This window comes from Mesocricetus auratus, unplaced genomic scaffold (assembly GCF_017639785.1).
Source record: "Mesocricetus auratus isolate SY011 unplaced genomic scaffold, BCM_Maur_2.0 Super-Scaffold_100676, whole genome shotgun sequence".
Lineage (NCBI taxonomy): Eukaryota > Metazoa > Chordata > Mammalia > Rodentia > Cricetidae > Mesocricetus > Mesocricetus auratus.
The window spans coordinates 98,112,076-98,128,896 of NW_024429266.1; the positions used below are offsets into that span (position 1 = coordinate 98,112,076).

The 16,821-nt window shown below is 61.7% G+C and overlaps 1 protein-coding gene and 1 long non-coding RNA gene across 2 annotated transcripts; one reads left to right on the plus strand and one right to left on the minus strand.

Annotated features, from left to right (window-relative positions):
* The first annotated feature begins 4,568 nt into the window (after positions 1 to 4,568).
* Positions 4,569 to 10,500, plus strand: Nrtn (neurturin). Its single transcript, XM_005081360.4, has 3 exons — positions 4,569 to 4,917; positions 9,187 to 9,368; positions 9,722 to 10,500. The coding sequence occupies exons 2-3, from the start codon at positions 9,200 to 9,202 to the stop codon at positions 10,144 to 10,146; spliced, it is 594 nt and encodes a 197-aa protein (XP_005081417.1). The 5' UTR covers positions 4,569 to 4,917; positions 9,187 to 9,199; the 3' UTR covers positions 10,147 to 10,500.
* A 473-nt stretch (positions 10,501 to 10,973) lies between these two features.
* LOC121137046 lies at positions 10,974 to 16,815 on the minus strand. The gene is made up of 2 exons (XR_005874252.1): positions 14,198 to 16,815; positions 10,974 to 11,285 (listed from the first exon to the last, which is right to left on the minus strand). It is a non-coding gene; the product is annotated as an uncharacterized LOC121137046 (long non-coding RNA).
* Between the last annotated feature and the right edge of the window lie 6 nt (positions 16,816 to 16,821).

A 16,821-nucleotide genomic window follows, 5' to 3' on the forward strand; every position in this document is an offset into this window, starting at 1 on the left:
CAACCCCAAACTCACGGCAATCCCCCTGCCTCCGCTTTTGACTTGCTCCTTTTCTGTCTCTCCAGGTCCGTGCCTGCCTGCGTGTCCCACCCCCCGCCCTTCCCCCCAGGCCTGGCAGGTGCGGCCCCAGGCTGGGAGCCCGCGGCTGGCCTCCCGGATTTGTGTGGCTGCAATTCTTTTATCTGCGTCTGCAGCTGGGTCCTTATCTCAGGGCTGCAGGTCGGGAGCAGGGGGATTAGAGGAGCCAGGGCCAAATCAGTGGCGGAGGGCCCGCACCCCTGCGAGTGTGCGCGTGCGCAGCACGGCCCGCCGGCAGGCCCGCCTCCGGCTCCGCCCCCGCGCGCAAGCCCCGCCCGCCGCGCCGCCCTCTCCCAGCTCCCCGGGCCGGAGCCGCTGTCCAGGTGGCCGGCCTGATGCGTTTCCCACCTTGCTGACCCCGGACCTCGGGGGAACTCGGCCTTGGCCTCCGACCCCGGGCTGTCTATGGCCCCCAGGGGAACAGCCGGGTCCTGTTTTTACCATCTCCGCCTGGATCTGCAGTCCGCTCTTTCCGGCCGCCCACGGGCCGCCAGGGTCCCTCCGTGGCCGGTGACCCCCCACCCCCACCAGAGAGTCAGGTGATGCCGGGGACCCCGCTGCGGCTCCCACACTAGAAGCGACAGTCACCCCAAGTCCCAGAATCCAGCCCTGCAAACCGTGGAGAGTCCAGACCAGCCTGGGCTACAGAGCAAAGCCTTGTTAGAAGTCAGCCCGGGACTGGGCTCAGCAGGTAGAGCCCTCGCTGACCCGGCTGAAGCCCTGGTTCTATCCGGAGCACCTCAAAGACCACCAGGGAACACGCTCGATGGGTCAGGAGTTAAGGTCCAGGCTAGCCTGGGCTACAGTATGGTTCCTTTCAAAAGACGAAACCCCGTCCTGGAAGGGAAGCCCGAGGACACTCCTGTCAAATAGAGGGTATCCAAGGCTCAGCCTGGAACACAGCTAGGAACTATTTCACGGATGGGGAAACTGAGGCTGGGCAATCTCTGTCACCTTGGCACCACACACACAGCAAGACGGTGCCTTTGAGGTTAATGGTTACGTGGAGATGGCCTGGAGGGGTAGAGGCACACTGAGTTCCTGCGGGGCTAGTCCCTGGGGGTCCCCTCCCCCCGGGGTCCAGTCCCCGATCGCCTGGCCCTGGACCAACTCCTAATGCTAAGATGGAAACTTCCCCACCAGCCAAGTTCACGTTTTGGCCAGAGGCCTCCGGCCTCCCAAGCCTTGGCGTGGGTCTCCACCCAAGAACAGAGCGCTTCCCCTTGGGAATGGTGGCCAGCAGGAGAGGTCAGGCTGGCTCCAGAGCAGGAGATGGGACACTCTGCACAGTCCCCAAGCGACAGCGTCTTTGCCGTGTGACCGGAACCTGCTGCATGACCTCTCTGAGCCCCAGGTTTCACAACCACAGTCTGTCACCAAGGCCATGTGGCAGGGCAGGGAAGGCAGATTCAGGAAAGAAGTCCAGGCAAACTCTCGGTGGGGTGGGGGCCAGAGCTCAGGTTCCTGTCCCCTCCACCAGGGCCAGGCACCCTTGCTGAGGTGCATCAATGGGCCTGCATCGTCTGTGAGTCTGAGCCTCAGATTCCCCAGTTAGGCTCTGGTAGGGAAACTGGGGCAGGAGGACTTAACATAAATACTATAAACACCCCAGCCCAGCCCTGAGCTCGGGCTCCCAGACTGGAAGGCCGCGAGCGTCCCCGAAGGAGGTAACACCAACAGTCTCCATGGAGCGTCTGCCTCACCCAACACAATCCCAGTGGGGTCAGCCTCATCTTAGCTGGGGGTGGAGAATTCTGCAAGGAGAGGGTGTGTGTGTGTGCACGTGTGTGTGCATGTGTGTGTGCGCACGCGTGCATGTGTGTGGTGTGTGTATGTGTGTGTGCATGTGTGTCCCAGTTCCCAGCTGAGGTGTGACTCACAGAGTATGACAGGGCATCTGTTTGTCAACCTCTGTCTGGGGGGTGACAGCATGTGGGTTACCCGGGAGGCTGTCGGGATAGATGGCACCTGTGTTTCTGGTGTGACCACGTCCAGCCCTGAGTTAGGCAGACACTTTGCGTCTCCGAGGCTGATGAGATCCCTGTGGGTGTTTGTAATAAACCACGTGTCCCAGAAATGGGGTCAGAGGTGGGTGCAGATCCTGTGTCCCCACCTTCTGCTCTCGGCCCGCCTGCCGGTGTCAGCTCCACCCCTGCGCCCCTACCCCAGAGGAAGAGCCTGGCCTTTCAAGTTGCTGTTGCCAGGGCAACCATTTTATGAGCGTCCACATGGTGGGCACATGTGTGTGCGTCCTGCTCCCCATGTGTCTGTCTGCCCCACCCCCAGTCGCGGCTGGGCCGGGTGAGCAGAGGTGGCTGGTGACAGCTTCATGGTGGCTGGCCCAGCGGGAATGGGCTCTAGTCGGCTGTGTGTGCAAGGGGCCCGGCCTCGCACCCCAGCCCCCATGTGTGTCTCGAGTGTGCCTCAGCAGCCGAGGGTTTTTCTCGAGCATGGTGCATGCTGTGTTAGTGTGTCAGGGTGATGGATATGACAGAGGACATGGACAGGGAGCAACTGTGTTGTTTACGTGGATCGGCTGGTGTGAGTCTGTGTCAACCAGCGCCAGACTGTAGCAGAACTGAGTGTGTGTGGATGAGCCTCAGGGGAGCTCCTCTGTGTGTGGGCCAAGAAGAGACGTGTGTGTGTGTGTCTGTGTGTGTGCGCGTGCGTGCGTGCGTGTGTGTGGGTGTGTGTATGTCTGTGTGTGTGCGTGCGTGCGTGTGTGTGTATGTCTGTGTGTGTGCGTGCGTGCGTGTGTGTGTATGTCTGTGTGTGTGTGCGCGTGCGTGCGTGCGTGTGTGTGTCTGTGTGTGTATGTCTATGTGTGTGCGTGTGTGTGTGTGTGCGTGCGCGCGCGTGCGCAGTCCCGGGAAGGAGTGTGTGTGAAGTCAGTGTGCCTCTGGTGTGTACGGCACCTACGGCTGAGAGTCATGCTGCGTGTGCAGCTCGCATGCTGCTGACTGGGCGTCCAGCTCTGAGTGACAACAGGGATGGGGAGATGCCTAGGCTGGAAGTGCCCCAGCCTGAATGTCCCATCTCCCCCGTGCCACACCCTCACCTTATCTCCCATGCCACACCTTCATGCCATCTCCCCGTGCCACACCCTCAGCCCATCTCCCCGTGCCACACCCTCACCTCTCTCCCCCCTGCCAGTCCCCTGCCCATCTCCCCCATGCCAGGCTCTTGCCCATGTCCCCATTCCAAGCCCTGTCCCCATCTGCCCCTCCTGGCTACATCCTCACCCCACCTCCCTCGTGCCGCGTCCTGACCCTGTGTCCCCCATGCCAGGCTTCACCACACCTCCCCCTTACCAGGCCTTGCCCATCTCCCCCTCCTGTGCCATGCCCTCGCCCCTGGGCAAATAAATCTCTTGGAAACCGGAGGTACAGGGAGAAGTCGCTGCCTCAGGTCTCAGAGTGTACAGCGCACAAGTGACTTTCAGAAACCTGCTGGTCTGACCCACGAAGTCAAACAAACCCACATCAACACCTGCACCCAATGTGCACATGCGCACACACTCCACCAGCGCGGGGTGGGGGTGTGCCCAGGGCAGGCCCTTGGGAAGGGGCAGGACTGGTTTGGGGGTCAGTCCTGAAAAGGCCTCTGGGATGAGTGAACGTTAAATGAGCCCCCACCCGAGACACCCGTGGCAGCCAAGAGTGCTGGAGAGGAGCGGGCGGGCACCGGGTGTCCAGGGCGGGGCCTCAGGGCAGTGGTTTCTCAGCAACTGGACGTGAGGGGGCGTGGCCACATCCTTCCTCGCCCCTGAGTGCTCGCCGCTAGGAGGCGCTTGCGAGTCGCAGGCGGTGGAGCAGGGCGTGGTGGGTTTGGGTGATGGGGTCCCGAATGGGGTGCTTTAGGGGAAGCCGTTAGTGAGAAATGGGGTCCCCCACGGGGCTCTAAGGGACAGGGTGACAGGAAGCGACGATGGGTGTGGTTCACCGCGGACCACGGGATCTTCTACAGACCTATATAATCCAGACCTATATAATCTCTGAGCAGAGACCTGGAAAGGCTTCTTGGGGCGGACAGAGGGTTGGAGAGGGCCTGTGGGGGATCGTGGGTGGGTGCAGAGTGGCTTTTTGGCTGGCCAGGAGGGTCACGGGGTGTCTTGAGACTCTAGGTTTCAACTTAGATGACCACAGAGCACTGGGGACATCAATCTGGGGGAATCTGATGCTCTAGGGGTTCCCCTCCGTGCGTAGTCTAAGGGGGTCCAGGTGGGAAGTTGGGGACATGAGGAATAGGTGCGCAAACTTAGTGCGGACTGGATTCCGGGCGCAGAGTCTCGGATGAAGGAGAGTCCCGGGAGAGTCCACCGATCCTTCCGTGTGGTCGTCCAGGGCCTCCCGCGTTCCTGCCACCTGCTCTCCCGGCGCGCCCCTCAGGCTGTGGGCGGGACGAGGGCGGCTCCCGAGCCCGGGAAACCCTGTGCCACGCCCACGTCCACGCCTCCGGGAAAGCCACGCCCCCTCCAGCCCAGCCGGCCGGAGCCGTACGCGGCGGGAGCAGAGGGAGAGCGCGCGGTGGCTCTGTCCGTGCGCCCCGCGCTCCCCGCGTGGCCCCGCGTCCCGAGCGCGCTTCAGCCTCCCACGCGCGCCGCCCCGGGGTGCACTGAGCCCGGCGAGCCCCGGGAATCCAGAGCGAGAGAGGACAGGGGGGGAAACCCCATGGCCCGGCCCGCGTCCCGCACCCTGTGCGGTGGCCTCCTCCGGCACGGGGTCCCCGGGTCGCCTCGGGTCCCCGCGATCCGGATGGCGCACGCGGTGGCTGGGGCCGGGCCGGGCTCGGGTGGCCGGAGGAGTCACCACTGACCGGGTCATCTGGAGCCCCCGGCAGGTAAGCTGAGTCCCGCAGTGCAGTACGGGGGCAGTCCCCAAGGCCCCCCTCCCGTGTCACCGCAGGGTTCCGTACCCGACGGGGCGCGCTCCCGGCTCCTGAGCCAATCTGCTGGACCCCCGGACCCCCGTGAGCGCTCCGTCAGGCAGGGGGGATGGAGGAGGGACACCGAGGTCGCAGTGAACCTCAGAAGGGGGTTCGGCCGCGTGTAGCCCCGCGGCGCACAGAAGTAAACACCTCAGGGGCGCGTTCCCTGCGCGCCCGGGGACACCGTGTCCTCCCCGGGAAGGGCCGGGCCGCTGGGCTCCTGAGTCGCTGTTCAGCCACAAGAGGGCGTGGGGCTCTTTGGAGGAGGGGGTGTCCCTTAAGGGCAAAGCTCAGATTGGAAACGGGGTGTGTGTTCCCCACTCTCCGAGTTCTTGCTCCAGAATATCCCCCAGATAATTCGGTTTATGGGTGAGAAGTCACCAGGCCCAGGGTTGCTGCAGAGTGGGCAGACTTCAGGTGGGACTGGAGGCAGAGATCGTGAAGCCCAGGCTGGATGCTGAGATGCGAATTTGGGGGACTTGGGGGGTTGCCACCTGCCTGGCCCACTGGGGCTGGGGGGCTGTGCTTGAGTACTGGACCCCTGGGTTTCCGTCCCGCCGCCTCCACTGGGCCTCACATCCCTGCTGTTCTGGGACACCCTTTGTGTGTCAGTGCCCCGGGCTGAGGAAGCCCCATGGGGCGTGACAGGCAGGATGTCAGTGGCGGGTGGGCGGATTCCAGCCTGACCAGCTCCTCTCACCCCAGCCCCTCGCCCCAGGCTGGACACCCCTCCCGCTCTTTCATCCGGGGACTTCTGAGGGTCCCGGGCCCCTAACCCGCTCCAAACCCCTAGGCAACCACAAAGGGCTGGCTGTGGCAGCAGAGTGAAAAACTAACAAATCGGGCACCCCCAGCTGGTCACCCCACAACCAGACACCCCCAGCCAGACACCCCCAGCTGGTCAACTCCAGCCAGACACCCCCAGCTGGTCACCCCCAGCCAGACACCCCCAGCCAGACACCCCCCAGCCAGACACCCCCAGCCAGACACCCCCCAGCCAGACACCCCCAGCTGGTCACCCCCAGCCAGACACCCCCAGCTGGTCACCCCACAACCAGACACCCCCAGCTGGTCACCCCCAGCCAGACACCCCCAGCTGGTCACCCCACAGCCAGACACCCCCAGCTGGTCACCCCACAACCAGACACCCCCAGCCAGACACCCCCCAGCCAGACACCCCCAGCCGGTCACCCCACAGCCAGACACCCCAGCTGGTCACCCCCAGCCAGACACCCCACAGCCAGACACCCCCAGCCAGACACCCCACAGCCAGACACCCCAGCTGGTCACCCCCAGCCGGTCACCCCCAGCCAGACACCCCACAGCCAGACACCCCCAGCCGGTCACCCCCAGCCAGACACCCCACAGCCAGACACCCCCAGCCGGTCACCCCCAGCCAGACACCCCACAGCCAGACACCCCAGCTGGTCACCCCACAGCCAGACACCCCAGCTGGTCACCCCACAGCCAGACACCCCAGCTGGTCACCCCACAGCCAGACACCCCAGCTTGTCACCCCACAGCCAGACACCCCAGCTGGTCACCCCACAGCCAGACACCCCAGCTGGTCACCCCACAGCCAGACACCCCCAGCTGGTCACCCCCCCAGGGACGGGCACCTATCAGTCACCCCCCAGCCAGGTACCCCTCAGACGGGCACACCCCAGCTGGTCAACGCTCCTCAGACGGGTACCCCCAAACCAGGCACCCCCCAGTCAGACAACCCCTCCACCGGGCATGCCCCCCCAGCTCAGCACACACCGTCAGCAGGGCATCCAGTCCTGAAACGCCACAATCCTGTTCTCAAAATTAAATAAAAAACAAACAAACTCAGCCAGGCACCAAAACACAAACGCCAGAGATGCTCGGACGAATGTGTAGCCGTGGGCGCTGTCCCTAGAAGCAGCCCCTGGCGCGGGGGCCTGAGACAGAGACCCTGGCAGCAAGGTGGGAGGCTCTCTGGAGGAGGGGCACTACGTTGGGGCTGGAGGGTGAGTTCTGTGAGTGGGGAAAGCTTGGCTTGTGACCTGGTGACGAGTGGGGAGAGAAGGTTCTGGAAGGTTGGCAGGGAAATCATGGGGAGCAGGTGTGGCATGTAGGGCCTGTCATCACAGCTATTCAGGAGATCAGGGGTTCAAGGTCAGCCTCGGCTACCCAGGGCCCAGCCTGGGCTACACTGACTCAAAACCAGAAGAGGCACAAGGAAAATACTGGGAGAAAGTCAACGGGGGCAGAGCTGTCCCTGGGGACCTCGCAGCTCGTGACCCCCGGTGCCCAGCACCCGCCTCGTGCAAACACACGGAACTTAAGGTAATGAGGATGATTCGAGAGGAAAAAGGCGCTGCAGGCGCCTGGGCTCCGCCTGGGGAAACTGCGGCTCAGAGGACCGACACCTTCACCTGAGACCAGACTTCGGATTTGGGACGGAGGGCGAGGGCAGGCAGTCCCAGGGCCTGCCTCAGTTTCTCTTCCAAGCCAGATGGTCAGGCGTGGGACCGGCTGTCTCCCGGCCGCCCTTGCACCCGGCGCCGGCGGCTCAACCCGCATTAGCTTGATCCGGTTATCCGCGGTCATGCGCACCGCCAGCCCGGGGCGGGCACAGTCCACGTCTCTGCTCCTGCCTGCGCCTGGGGGGCAGGGGTCTCCGCAGCGGAGGTCGCAGGGTCCCCGAGCCCCCTGCCCCGCTTAAGCCTATCTGCGGTGCAACGCGGAGCCGCCAGTGCCCTCCCTGCGTTTCAGAGAGTCTAAGCGGGACGGAATGGCTAAGCTGACACTTGCCACAGCCTGGCCACTGACTGCACAGTCGCCCCCTGACCTACCCCGCGGCCAGGCACGCGGCGGCGTGTGCTCCCGCAGACCCTAGTAAGATGAAATCTGGACGTGTGGTGGGACGCTGGAATTTGGGCTTCGAGGTACGAGCAGGAGTTTGAACAAACCAGGCCCTAGAGGTGCAGCGGCCCTGGAGTCCTGCCCTTCCCCGCTGTCGTGGTGGGGGTGGCGGCCGCGAAGGAGCGGCTGTGCCCCCAACCCACCGAGCCCCAAAGGCCACCCTGGGCCGCGGCCCCCACAGCTCATCGGAACCAGCTGTGCTCCGCAGATGTTGTGGCTTTGCCCCCAGATGTGCGTCCCGCCGGCGGGCGGGCGGGGCCCTCGGAGGGAGGTGAGGACCGGAGCTCCGGGAGGCCTCAGTTTCCCCACAGACGGGGGAAAAGCTGGCTGCCTAAAGCATACGCAGCGAAGCCCCCTCTCCGCGGCCACGCCTGCACAGTTGGAGGCCAGCCTGGGCTACGCTTGACCTGCCGGGGTCACGGCGGAGGGAGGAGGCTGAGCGCCACGGCGCCCCGCGTCATGCGCGCCCCTCCCCCATGCGCGAGCAGGTCGGCCGGACACCACTGCAGATGGGGAGACTGAGGCCCCAGGAAGCACGCGGTGGCCGCGGGGCCCCACCCCGGAGCCTCTGCGTGCCCATGGCCGCCCCAGCACCCCTTTCCGCGCCAGACGAACCAGTCGGGCGACCCCGGACAGAGGGGCCATTGTTCACCGGCTCGGAGCCCCGCCGGGGGTCCCCAGCGGCTCTGCCCGCGGGTGGGGGACCCGGGCTTGGTTTCCAGCTCCTGCAGGCAGCACGCGGTCCTGGAGACCCCGGGCTATCCTTGGCTAGTGGGCGGGCCCGAGCCTTTGCTCCGCAGTACCGGGTGTGTGTGCGTGCGTGTATGTGGTTTGCCGCGAGGATGCAGCCGTGCTCGCTCGCGGGGAGCGGGGCCCGAGGTGGGCAGGAGGATCCGAGTGGAGGGTCAGGGAGCCTCCACCTGTTCTGCGCCTCAGTTTCCCCCGCTTGACACTGACACAGAAGTCTCCCGTGTGTGGGGCGTCGGGCCTGGTACGCACTTGGGGCTCAGTAAACACTGGCTTGGGGTGTGCGGCCTTGCTGGAGTGGGGCCGTGCAAATCGATGCAAACATTCCCAGGCCGAAGCCGGGGCCGCTGGGTAAACTGGGGGGTGTCTACCCGCAAGAAGTGCGGGTATCCTGATGGAGGGGAAGCGGAGGCAGGCAGGCAGCGAGTGGCCAAGGGGAGAGAAGATGCCGAGGCACCCCCCGCTGTCACCACCCTTTCCCAGCCTCGGGGCCTTTGCACCCGCTGTTGCCCCCCGAGAGACACCCACCACCCTGTGTCCCCGCAGGCCGAGGCCCAGGATGAGGCGCTGGAAGGCAGCGGCCCTGGTGTCGCTCCTCTGCAGCTCCTTGCTGTCTGTCTGGATGTGCCAGGAGGGTCTGCTGCTGGGCCGCCGCCTGGGACCCGCGCTCGCCCCTCTGCGACGCCCTACACGCACCCTGGATGCTCGCATCGCCCGCCTGGCCCAGTGTAAGCCCCGCCCAAGGGACCAGGGGGCGGGACGCCGGAAGGGGCGGGGCGCGAGGTGGAGGGGCCGCGCTGACCGCCTGAGCTTTAGATTTATTGACGCGGGGTGTCATGTTGCCCGGGGTGGCCGAGGGTGCCCCAGAAGCGACCCTCCTGCCTCTGCCTCCTGAGCCCCCCTCCTTTCTGCGCACCCTTCAGATGGGGTGGGGCGGGGCCCTGGCCGGCCAATCGTCTGTGCCCCTCCTTCCGCCGCTGGCCACGCCCCCGCCGCAGCCAGGAGTGCGCACGCGCCGGGCGGGGTGTGGGTGGAGCCAGCTCCCACGACCCAATCCTCTGTCTCCCTCTTCCCGCCACAGACCGAGCTCTGCTGCAGGGCGCCCCGGATGCCGTGGAGCTTCGAGAGCTTTCCCCCTGGGCCGCGCGCCCGTCGGGCCCGCGCCGTCGAGCGGGGCCCCGGCGTCGGCGGGCGCGGGCGCGGTCGGGCGCGCGGCCGTGCGGGCTGAGAGAGCTCGAGGTGAGCGTGAGCGAGTTGGGCCTGGGCTACACGTCGGACGAGACGGTGCTGTTCCGCTACTGCGCGGGCGCGTGCGAGGCGGCCGTGCGCATCTACGACCTGGGCCTGCGGCGCCTGCGCCAGCGGAGGCGCGTGCGCAAAGAGCGGGTCCGCGCGCACCCGTGCTGCCGCCCCACGGCCTACGAGGACGAGGTCTCCTTCCTGGACGTGCACAGCCGCTACCACACGCTGCAGGAGCTGTCGGCGCGGGAGTGCGCCTGTGTGTGACGCCCCCGTGCGCGGACCCTCTCGAGGACTGAATCCGCATAAAGTGTGGGAACTGTCGTGGTCGCTGCCCATTCGCTCTGCGCGGAGTGGGGTGTGCGGCGCCCTGGGAGGGGACGGAGGAGGGAAGCCCCGTTGTAGGGGGCGGCCTCGCTCGAGGAGCCCGCTGGGGATGGCGCCCAAGCGCGAGGACCAGGGCCGGGCGGCTCAGCGGGTGGGCACCGGGTTCGGTTCCCGCTCCAGGACCCTGGGCACCACCCCCGTCGTGGGGGGAGCGACTCATGCGCGCTGCACAGACACACGCAGGCAAGGGAGAGCGGCCGGGGTGGGCAGGAAATAAAGAGAGAAGAGAAGGAAGATGCCTGTGGTCAACCACACTAGTCTCCCCAGCCCTGAGAAGCTGAGGTGGGAGGAGGCCAGCCTGGGTCGTCTCTAGGGAGAACCAGAGCCGTATCTCCTTCTGTGAGCTAAAAATAGCTTGCTGCCCACCTCCCGCTAGGGACAGGTCCGGGGCGGCTGCCAGCCGCATCCAGTCCAAGCCTCGGCCTGGCCCAGCTGGATCCCCGAGGACCCTTGGACCTTGGGCTGTGAGTGGAAGGATTGGGGGGTTGGTGCCGCAGGCCGGGGTGCGGGTGCCATAGCCTTGGTTTCACCTTGATCCCTGGCAGGCCTGGAGGTGCCGGGCAGTTCGGGACTGTCTGTGGGTCCCGCGATGGGGAATAGATGGGGAGGGTATTATTGTATGTCAAGAAAGACTTCTCCTGGAGACCACAACACAGGTCCACTCACCCCAAGTAGGGAGTCCACAGCGGATGCCACCAAAGTCCTGCTCGGTGAACCATGAGCTTTACTGGGGTCACTGACAGGCACGTGGGTGAGGGGAGACAGCTGTGTCACCAAGGCCCACCCCAGCACGGGTGACACCACAGAGTTGGGAATCTGGAGGCACTGCACAGCCTGCAGGCCACACAACAGGCTGGAGAGCTCCCTTCCAGGCGCCTCAGTTGACCCGAGCCTCTTCCAGGCAGCTCAGTTTCCTCAGATTTTATTGCTCACTCTGGTGGGGAGGAGCCTAATGAAACCTGTTTGTTTCAGGAACTTCCTGTAGCTGTTTTGTTCACCTTGCTGTTTAAGGAGCCTCCCTGCAGGATGAAATGCTTCAGTTTCAGAGGAAACAGTTACACAACACCCTATTCCTCCGCCCTCTGTCCTTACATCCTTTGCACCCCATCTTCTGCAGTGGTCCCTGAGCCGTGGAATGGGTGACATAATCGTCTACCCATACCCTTGAATCAGGCCACCACAGCACAGTAATAGCCACCTGTTCAGGAACATCACCAGTGGTTACGATTTGAGTCTGATACCAACTGTGGTCTGTGAGCATGATGTCCAGACACTCTGTATTCTGGCCGGCAAGGGGGCCTAGTGAATGCAATCAGTTTCAGGGACTTCCTGCAGCTGTTTTCTTTGTTTTTTGTTTCGTTTTTCGAGACAGGGTTTCTCTGTATTGTTTTGGAGCCTGTCCTGAAACTCGCTTGGGAGACCAGGCTGGTCTTGAACTCACAGAGATCCGCCTGCCTCTGCCTCCTGAGTGCTGGGATTAAAGGCTTGCGCCAACTCTGGCTCCTGCAGCTGCTTTGTTTACCTCCTGTTTGAGGAGCTTTCTGCAGGATCAGAGGAATCGGATACTGAGGACGTTCTGACAGGCAATCACATCTGTGTAGAAACGACACACACGTTGCTTTTCTGTTGGGGTTTAGAACCTTTCCAGCCATAGGTGTTGTCCTGGCGTACAGTAACGGACATGAACTTGCTCTTGGGAGCAGCCCTAGTCTGAAGGCCGTTGGTGTCAGCCATGACAGCCCAGCCACCATCACACATCGGGCACACCCTGCCTGGCATGTCTCAGCATGCACAGTCCATTGCTGAGCAGCAGTGTTAGTGACAGTTCTGCACTAGGAGCCTGAGTGGCCCCTCCAGCTGTGAAAGCCAGCCGGCAGGGTGGGGACTTCCTGGTCAGTCCCAGCTTAATTTCTCCGTGTCTTGTGCCTGTGGTGTCTTCAGCAGCAGGGTCTCATTGTCTAGTCCTGGCATAGAAGCAACAGCAGCAGCCACAGCCTCTATGCTTGTGTGGCCTCTGCCCTTCCTGGGCCAACAGCTCACAGAGAGGGAGCCCTCAGCACTGGGGTCTATAGGTGGATTTTTTTTGTCCCTCCTGTTAGCTCCCAAATAACCAAATGGAGACTTCTTGTTAATTATAAAAAGCTCTGTTGATAGCGTAGGCTTGTTACTAATGAGCTCTTACAACTTAAATTAACCCTTTTTAAAAATCAGTCTATGTTATATCTTGTCTCTGTTACCTTCACTATGTACGGCCCATGCTGTCTCCTCTCCCTCTGGCTGGCAACTCCCCATGTCTCTGCCCTGAAAAAACCCTGCCTAGCTATTGGCTACTCAGCTTTTTGTTAAACCAATCTGAGTGACAAATCTCCACAGTCTACAAAAAGATTATTCCACGCCAGGTCAGTGGTGCAGCACGCCTTGAATCCCAGCACTCAGGAGTCAGAGGTGGGCAGATCTCTGTGAGTTTGAGACCAGCCTGGTCTACAGAGCTAGTTCCAGGACAGCCTCCAAAGCCACAGAGAAACCCTGTCTCAAAAGACCAAAAAAAAAAAAAAAAACACCAGATTTTTCCACAGCAGGGCTCTCCACTCAGTAACTTTCTGCCTTTGGGGAGTGTCCCCTCCCACCCACATAGGGCTCCTTCTGGATTTAAATTATTAGCTATTCTCTTAAAGACCATTTTTGCCTCCAATTAGTGAGTCCTGGCAAAGTTGTGAGGCAGGTGGAAATGCCATTGCACCTGGATGCCTCTCTGATGCTTTTTGAATTCCATGAGACACTCATGTTGTCATTTTGTCATCTATATAACAATCATGCCCAGTGGATGGGCGGGACACCGCAGTATCCCATAATAACCAGTGGGGTCTCTGACATAACTTCGGTGAGGCCTTCAGCGTCCCATCGTCTGTGTCAGCTGTGTCGGGTGATCCCAGAAGCTCCCGGCTCAGGAGATTGTAAAGCGGAACAAAGCGAGGCCTGACGGCACAGGAAAGGGTCCACCCAATTTATCAGTCGCTTCCTGCACAGGTCACAGTTGGGCGTGGGCTAGAACCCTCCATCGTCCTTGAACCTGTGTCCTGGAGCCTCCTTCCTACATATCTCCTTGTCTGATGAACTCAGGAGGGCAGACTGAATCCACTCAGACCTACCAAGGGCCAAGGGGGACCAAGATCCTGCAGGCTCCCAAGGCATCTGCTGGCTCCCTGGGTCACGCTGGCCCCAGGTTGGCACAGTGGACATGTCTTAGTCGTCTTAACCCATGCTGTTCTATCAGGGTAGCTTCTTCGAGCCTTCCAGAGGCTCCTCGGGACACAGTGTGGCTGTCCATCAGTTCATCCTTAGGAACTCCAGCGGACACAGGACAGATCTCTCTCAGCTCTGCCATTTTCCCATGTCCTCTAGGTTGTTCTCTCACTACATGGATGCTCTTTACATGCTGGTCTAAGACACTGAGATCTTTCAAACCCTTTCCTACTTTGTAGAGATCGTGTCGCCCCCAAGCAGCTGAGGTCCCTAAGGGCATCAGCTTTTCTTTAACTCCTCTGTGACACAGTTCCTGTGCAGCTTCTCCTCCTCACCCTGTGTCTCTCCACAGCTTCCAAGGTCTTGGATCTTAGGAAGGGCTTTCAAGCACAGGTCTAACTTGTGACCTTTCCCTTCCGGCTGCGGAGCCCTAAGAAGACACATGCCATGGCCCCATCTCATTCCCTCGTTTCTCTGATTCACTTGCAGATCTGAGGCTAACGTGGAGGATGCTGCTGCGTCTCCCTTGTTGTTGCAATTGCCCCTTTACACGAACAGCTTCCTGCTTGGCACCATCTCGGCCCCAGATGCATCTCTAAGCACTCAGAACTGCAACCTGGCAGTGTCTGCTGCCGCTGTCAAGCCTGACCCCCACGCTAATCTTAGAGACTACAAAATTTGCTCTAACCTTTAGGTGTCTTCAGGGCATGTCTGTATTCCTGTGGAGGACCACACTCATGATGCAGGCATGCCACCTCACACCACACAGAGGGACTGTCGTGACGGGGTCCCCTCTGACACTCTAGATCCTGATGGTTCAGGGTCATTCCACACCTCGCTACCTGCAATAAGAAACACGCAGCTGCCACCACAGCACAAGGCGCCCAGGAAAGAAGAGCCTGCCGGCGTCTCCCCCACAAGGTCTGCCTCCCAAGCTGGTTGGCCTCAGTAGCATGCCCTGCCACCCACAGCCTGGACCATGCACCCGCCTGTCCCCAGGTGACCTTCGGTTTGGGCATGGTCCTCTTCGGGTGCCGATGGTGTGTGACATGGAAGACCTTCCTGGGGACATGTAACACACCCGGCTACTTACCTGAGTAGGGACCCCACAGCACACCACCAAAGTCCTGCGTGGTGAACCATAAGCTTTACTGGAGTCACTGACAGGCACATGGGTGAGGGGAGACAGCTGTGTCACCAAGGCCCACCCCAGCACAGGTGACAGCTCACAGAGTTGGGAACCTGGAGGGCACAGCACAGCCTGGAGTGCTGTGCTGGAGCAACAGGCTGGAGAGCTCCCTTCCAGGCACCTTAACGGACCGAAGCCTCTTCCAGGCAGCTCAATTTCTGGACAGGACCCTCAGCTTTTATTGCTCACTCTGGCTGGGGGAGCCCAGTGAAACGGTTGGTTTCAGGGACTTCCTAAAGCTGTTTTGTTCACCTTCCAGCTTAAGGAGACTATGCAGGATATACTGTCTCTCTGGAGAGCATTGCTGCCCAGCAAAGGGCAAGGACGTTTGACCGCAGCTTGCCATGAGCCTGACATCTGCAGACACCTGGCTTCGCGGCTCACAGGTGTCTTCCCCTGCCCAGCTTTCTCAGTGACCAGGGGGCTGAAGACAGATGTACCTCTGCCCCAGAGTGGGGGCTCCCAAGGGCATTCCCCTCTTCACCCACAACAACTCAGGAAGACCTCCCTGGTGCCCCGTAGGACATACTGCTGCCCCAGCCTCTGGGTGTTCCCTGTGGGTGAGGGATTGGGGCCACATCCCTGCCCCGAGCTCTGTCCAGACCCCCAGTTCCTTGAGACACGAGGAGGAAGGAAATGGATTTCCACTCCCCAGTGGTGACCGAGAGGCCAGAACCCCCACATGCTGTGGAAACCCCTTAGTGAATGCTCCTGGCCTCAGTTTCCCCAATGTGGTCAGATCACAGAACCTCAGAGTTGGCCTGGGAATCCAAAACTGTCCTCTCTGAGGCTCCCTAGCCCAGGCAGGTGTGTGTCCCCAGGCCCACCCAGGCCTGCGGGGACATTGGCCTCCTGTCTTCTGCCTACTTCCAACATGCCAGCCGCAGAGAGGGGTGGAGCCTACCAGGAGATGGAAACGTAAACAGAGCGTCTCCCACAGCCTCAGCTCTGCACCCAGGCTGGGGAGACGCACGGGGCCACCCACGAGGCTGAGGCTCCCGGTCACCCCCACTCAACGCTTTGTTGTCGTTGCCAATGGTCTCCAGGAACCCAGGATCGCCTCCAACTCCATGTAGAGGAGGGACACTTGAAGTCCTCATTGTCCTGCCTCTACCTCCCAGGTAGTGATGACGCCGTCGCTCCCAGCGGAGCACCCAGCGCTCCACAGTCCTGTGTGCTTCCTCCCTGAAGGTGGACACTGGCCTGACCTCTGACCCTCCTCTACTTTCCTGCCCCAAAACCTTGGCCTAGTGTGCCTGGCAGCCTGTCCCCTCGCTCATGCCATCTCTGCCTGGCCTGTCCATCTGCCTGGAATTCACCCCATGGCAAAGCCAGCAGCTGACTGACCACTCTTGCATATACACAGAGAGCATAGGCAGTCATCTGCGGCTGCTCTCCAACATGTGTTTTGGAGCAGAGTCTCTCACTGACCATGCAGCTGCCAACTCAGCCAGACTGACTGGACAGTGAGCCCTGGGGACGCTCTTGTCTCCAGCTCCCAGCACAGGGGTTTCAGCTATGTACGGCTACGCATGGCATTTCATATGGATGCTGTGGATCTGCACTCAGACCCCTTTGTGTGTAACGGTGTTCACAATGTCCTGGGACAAGTCCCAGTCCCCTCTCCTCCAGAGTGACACCCACAGACGTCTCCAGGCATGTCTGAGCATCCTCAGGCACACGGCGCAGTCACCCTGAATGAGATTCATAGAGTAAGGTCTCAGGTCAGCTTTTGCAATGCCCCCATCTGGACATCTGTGATGCTAACCCTCCCCGACCTCCACAGGGATAGCTGTGTGACACGTCCATCTGGGGCAGACCCACCACCCACCAGTGAGAGCGTGGGAGAGACCCTGGGGAGTCAGTGACCAGGACAGAGTGGGCTGGGAGCAGGTATGTCTTAGTTAGGGTCTCCATAGCTATGCTAAAATGCCATGATGGCTAAGTAACTTTAGTTTCATTTCAGCGAACATGTCTCAGTCACACTCCATCATTCAGAGTCAGACAGGGTCCTGGAGGCAGGAGCTGATGCAGAGGCCATGGAGGGCACTGCTGACTGGCTTGCTCCCCATGGCTTGCTCAGCTGCTTTCTTATAGAACCCAGGACCGTCCGGTGGTGGTGG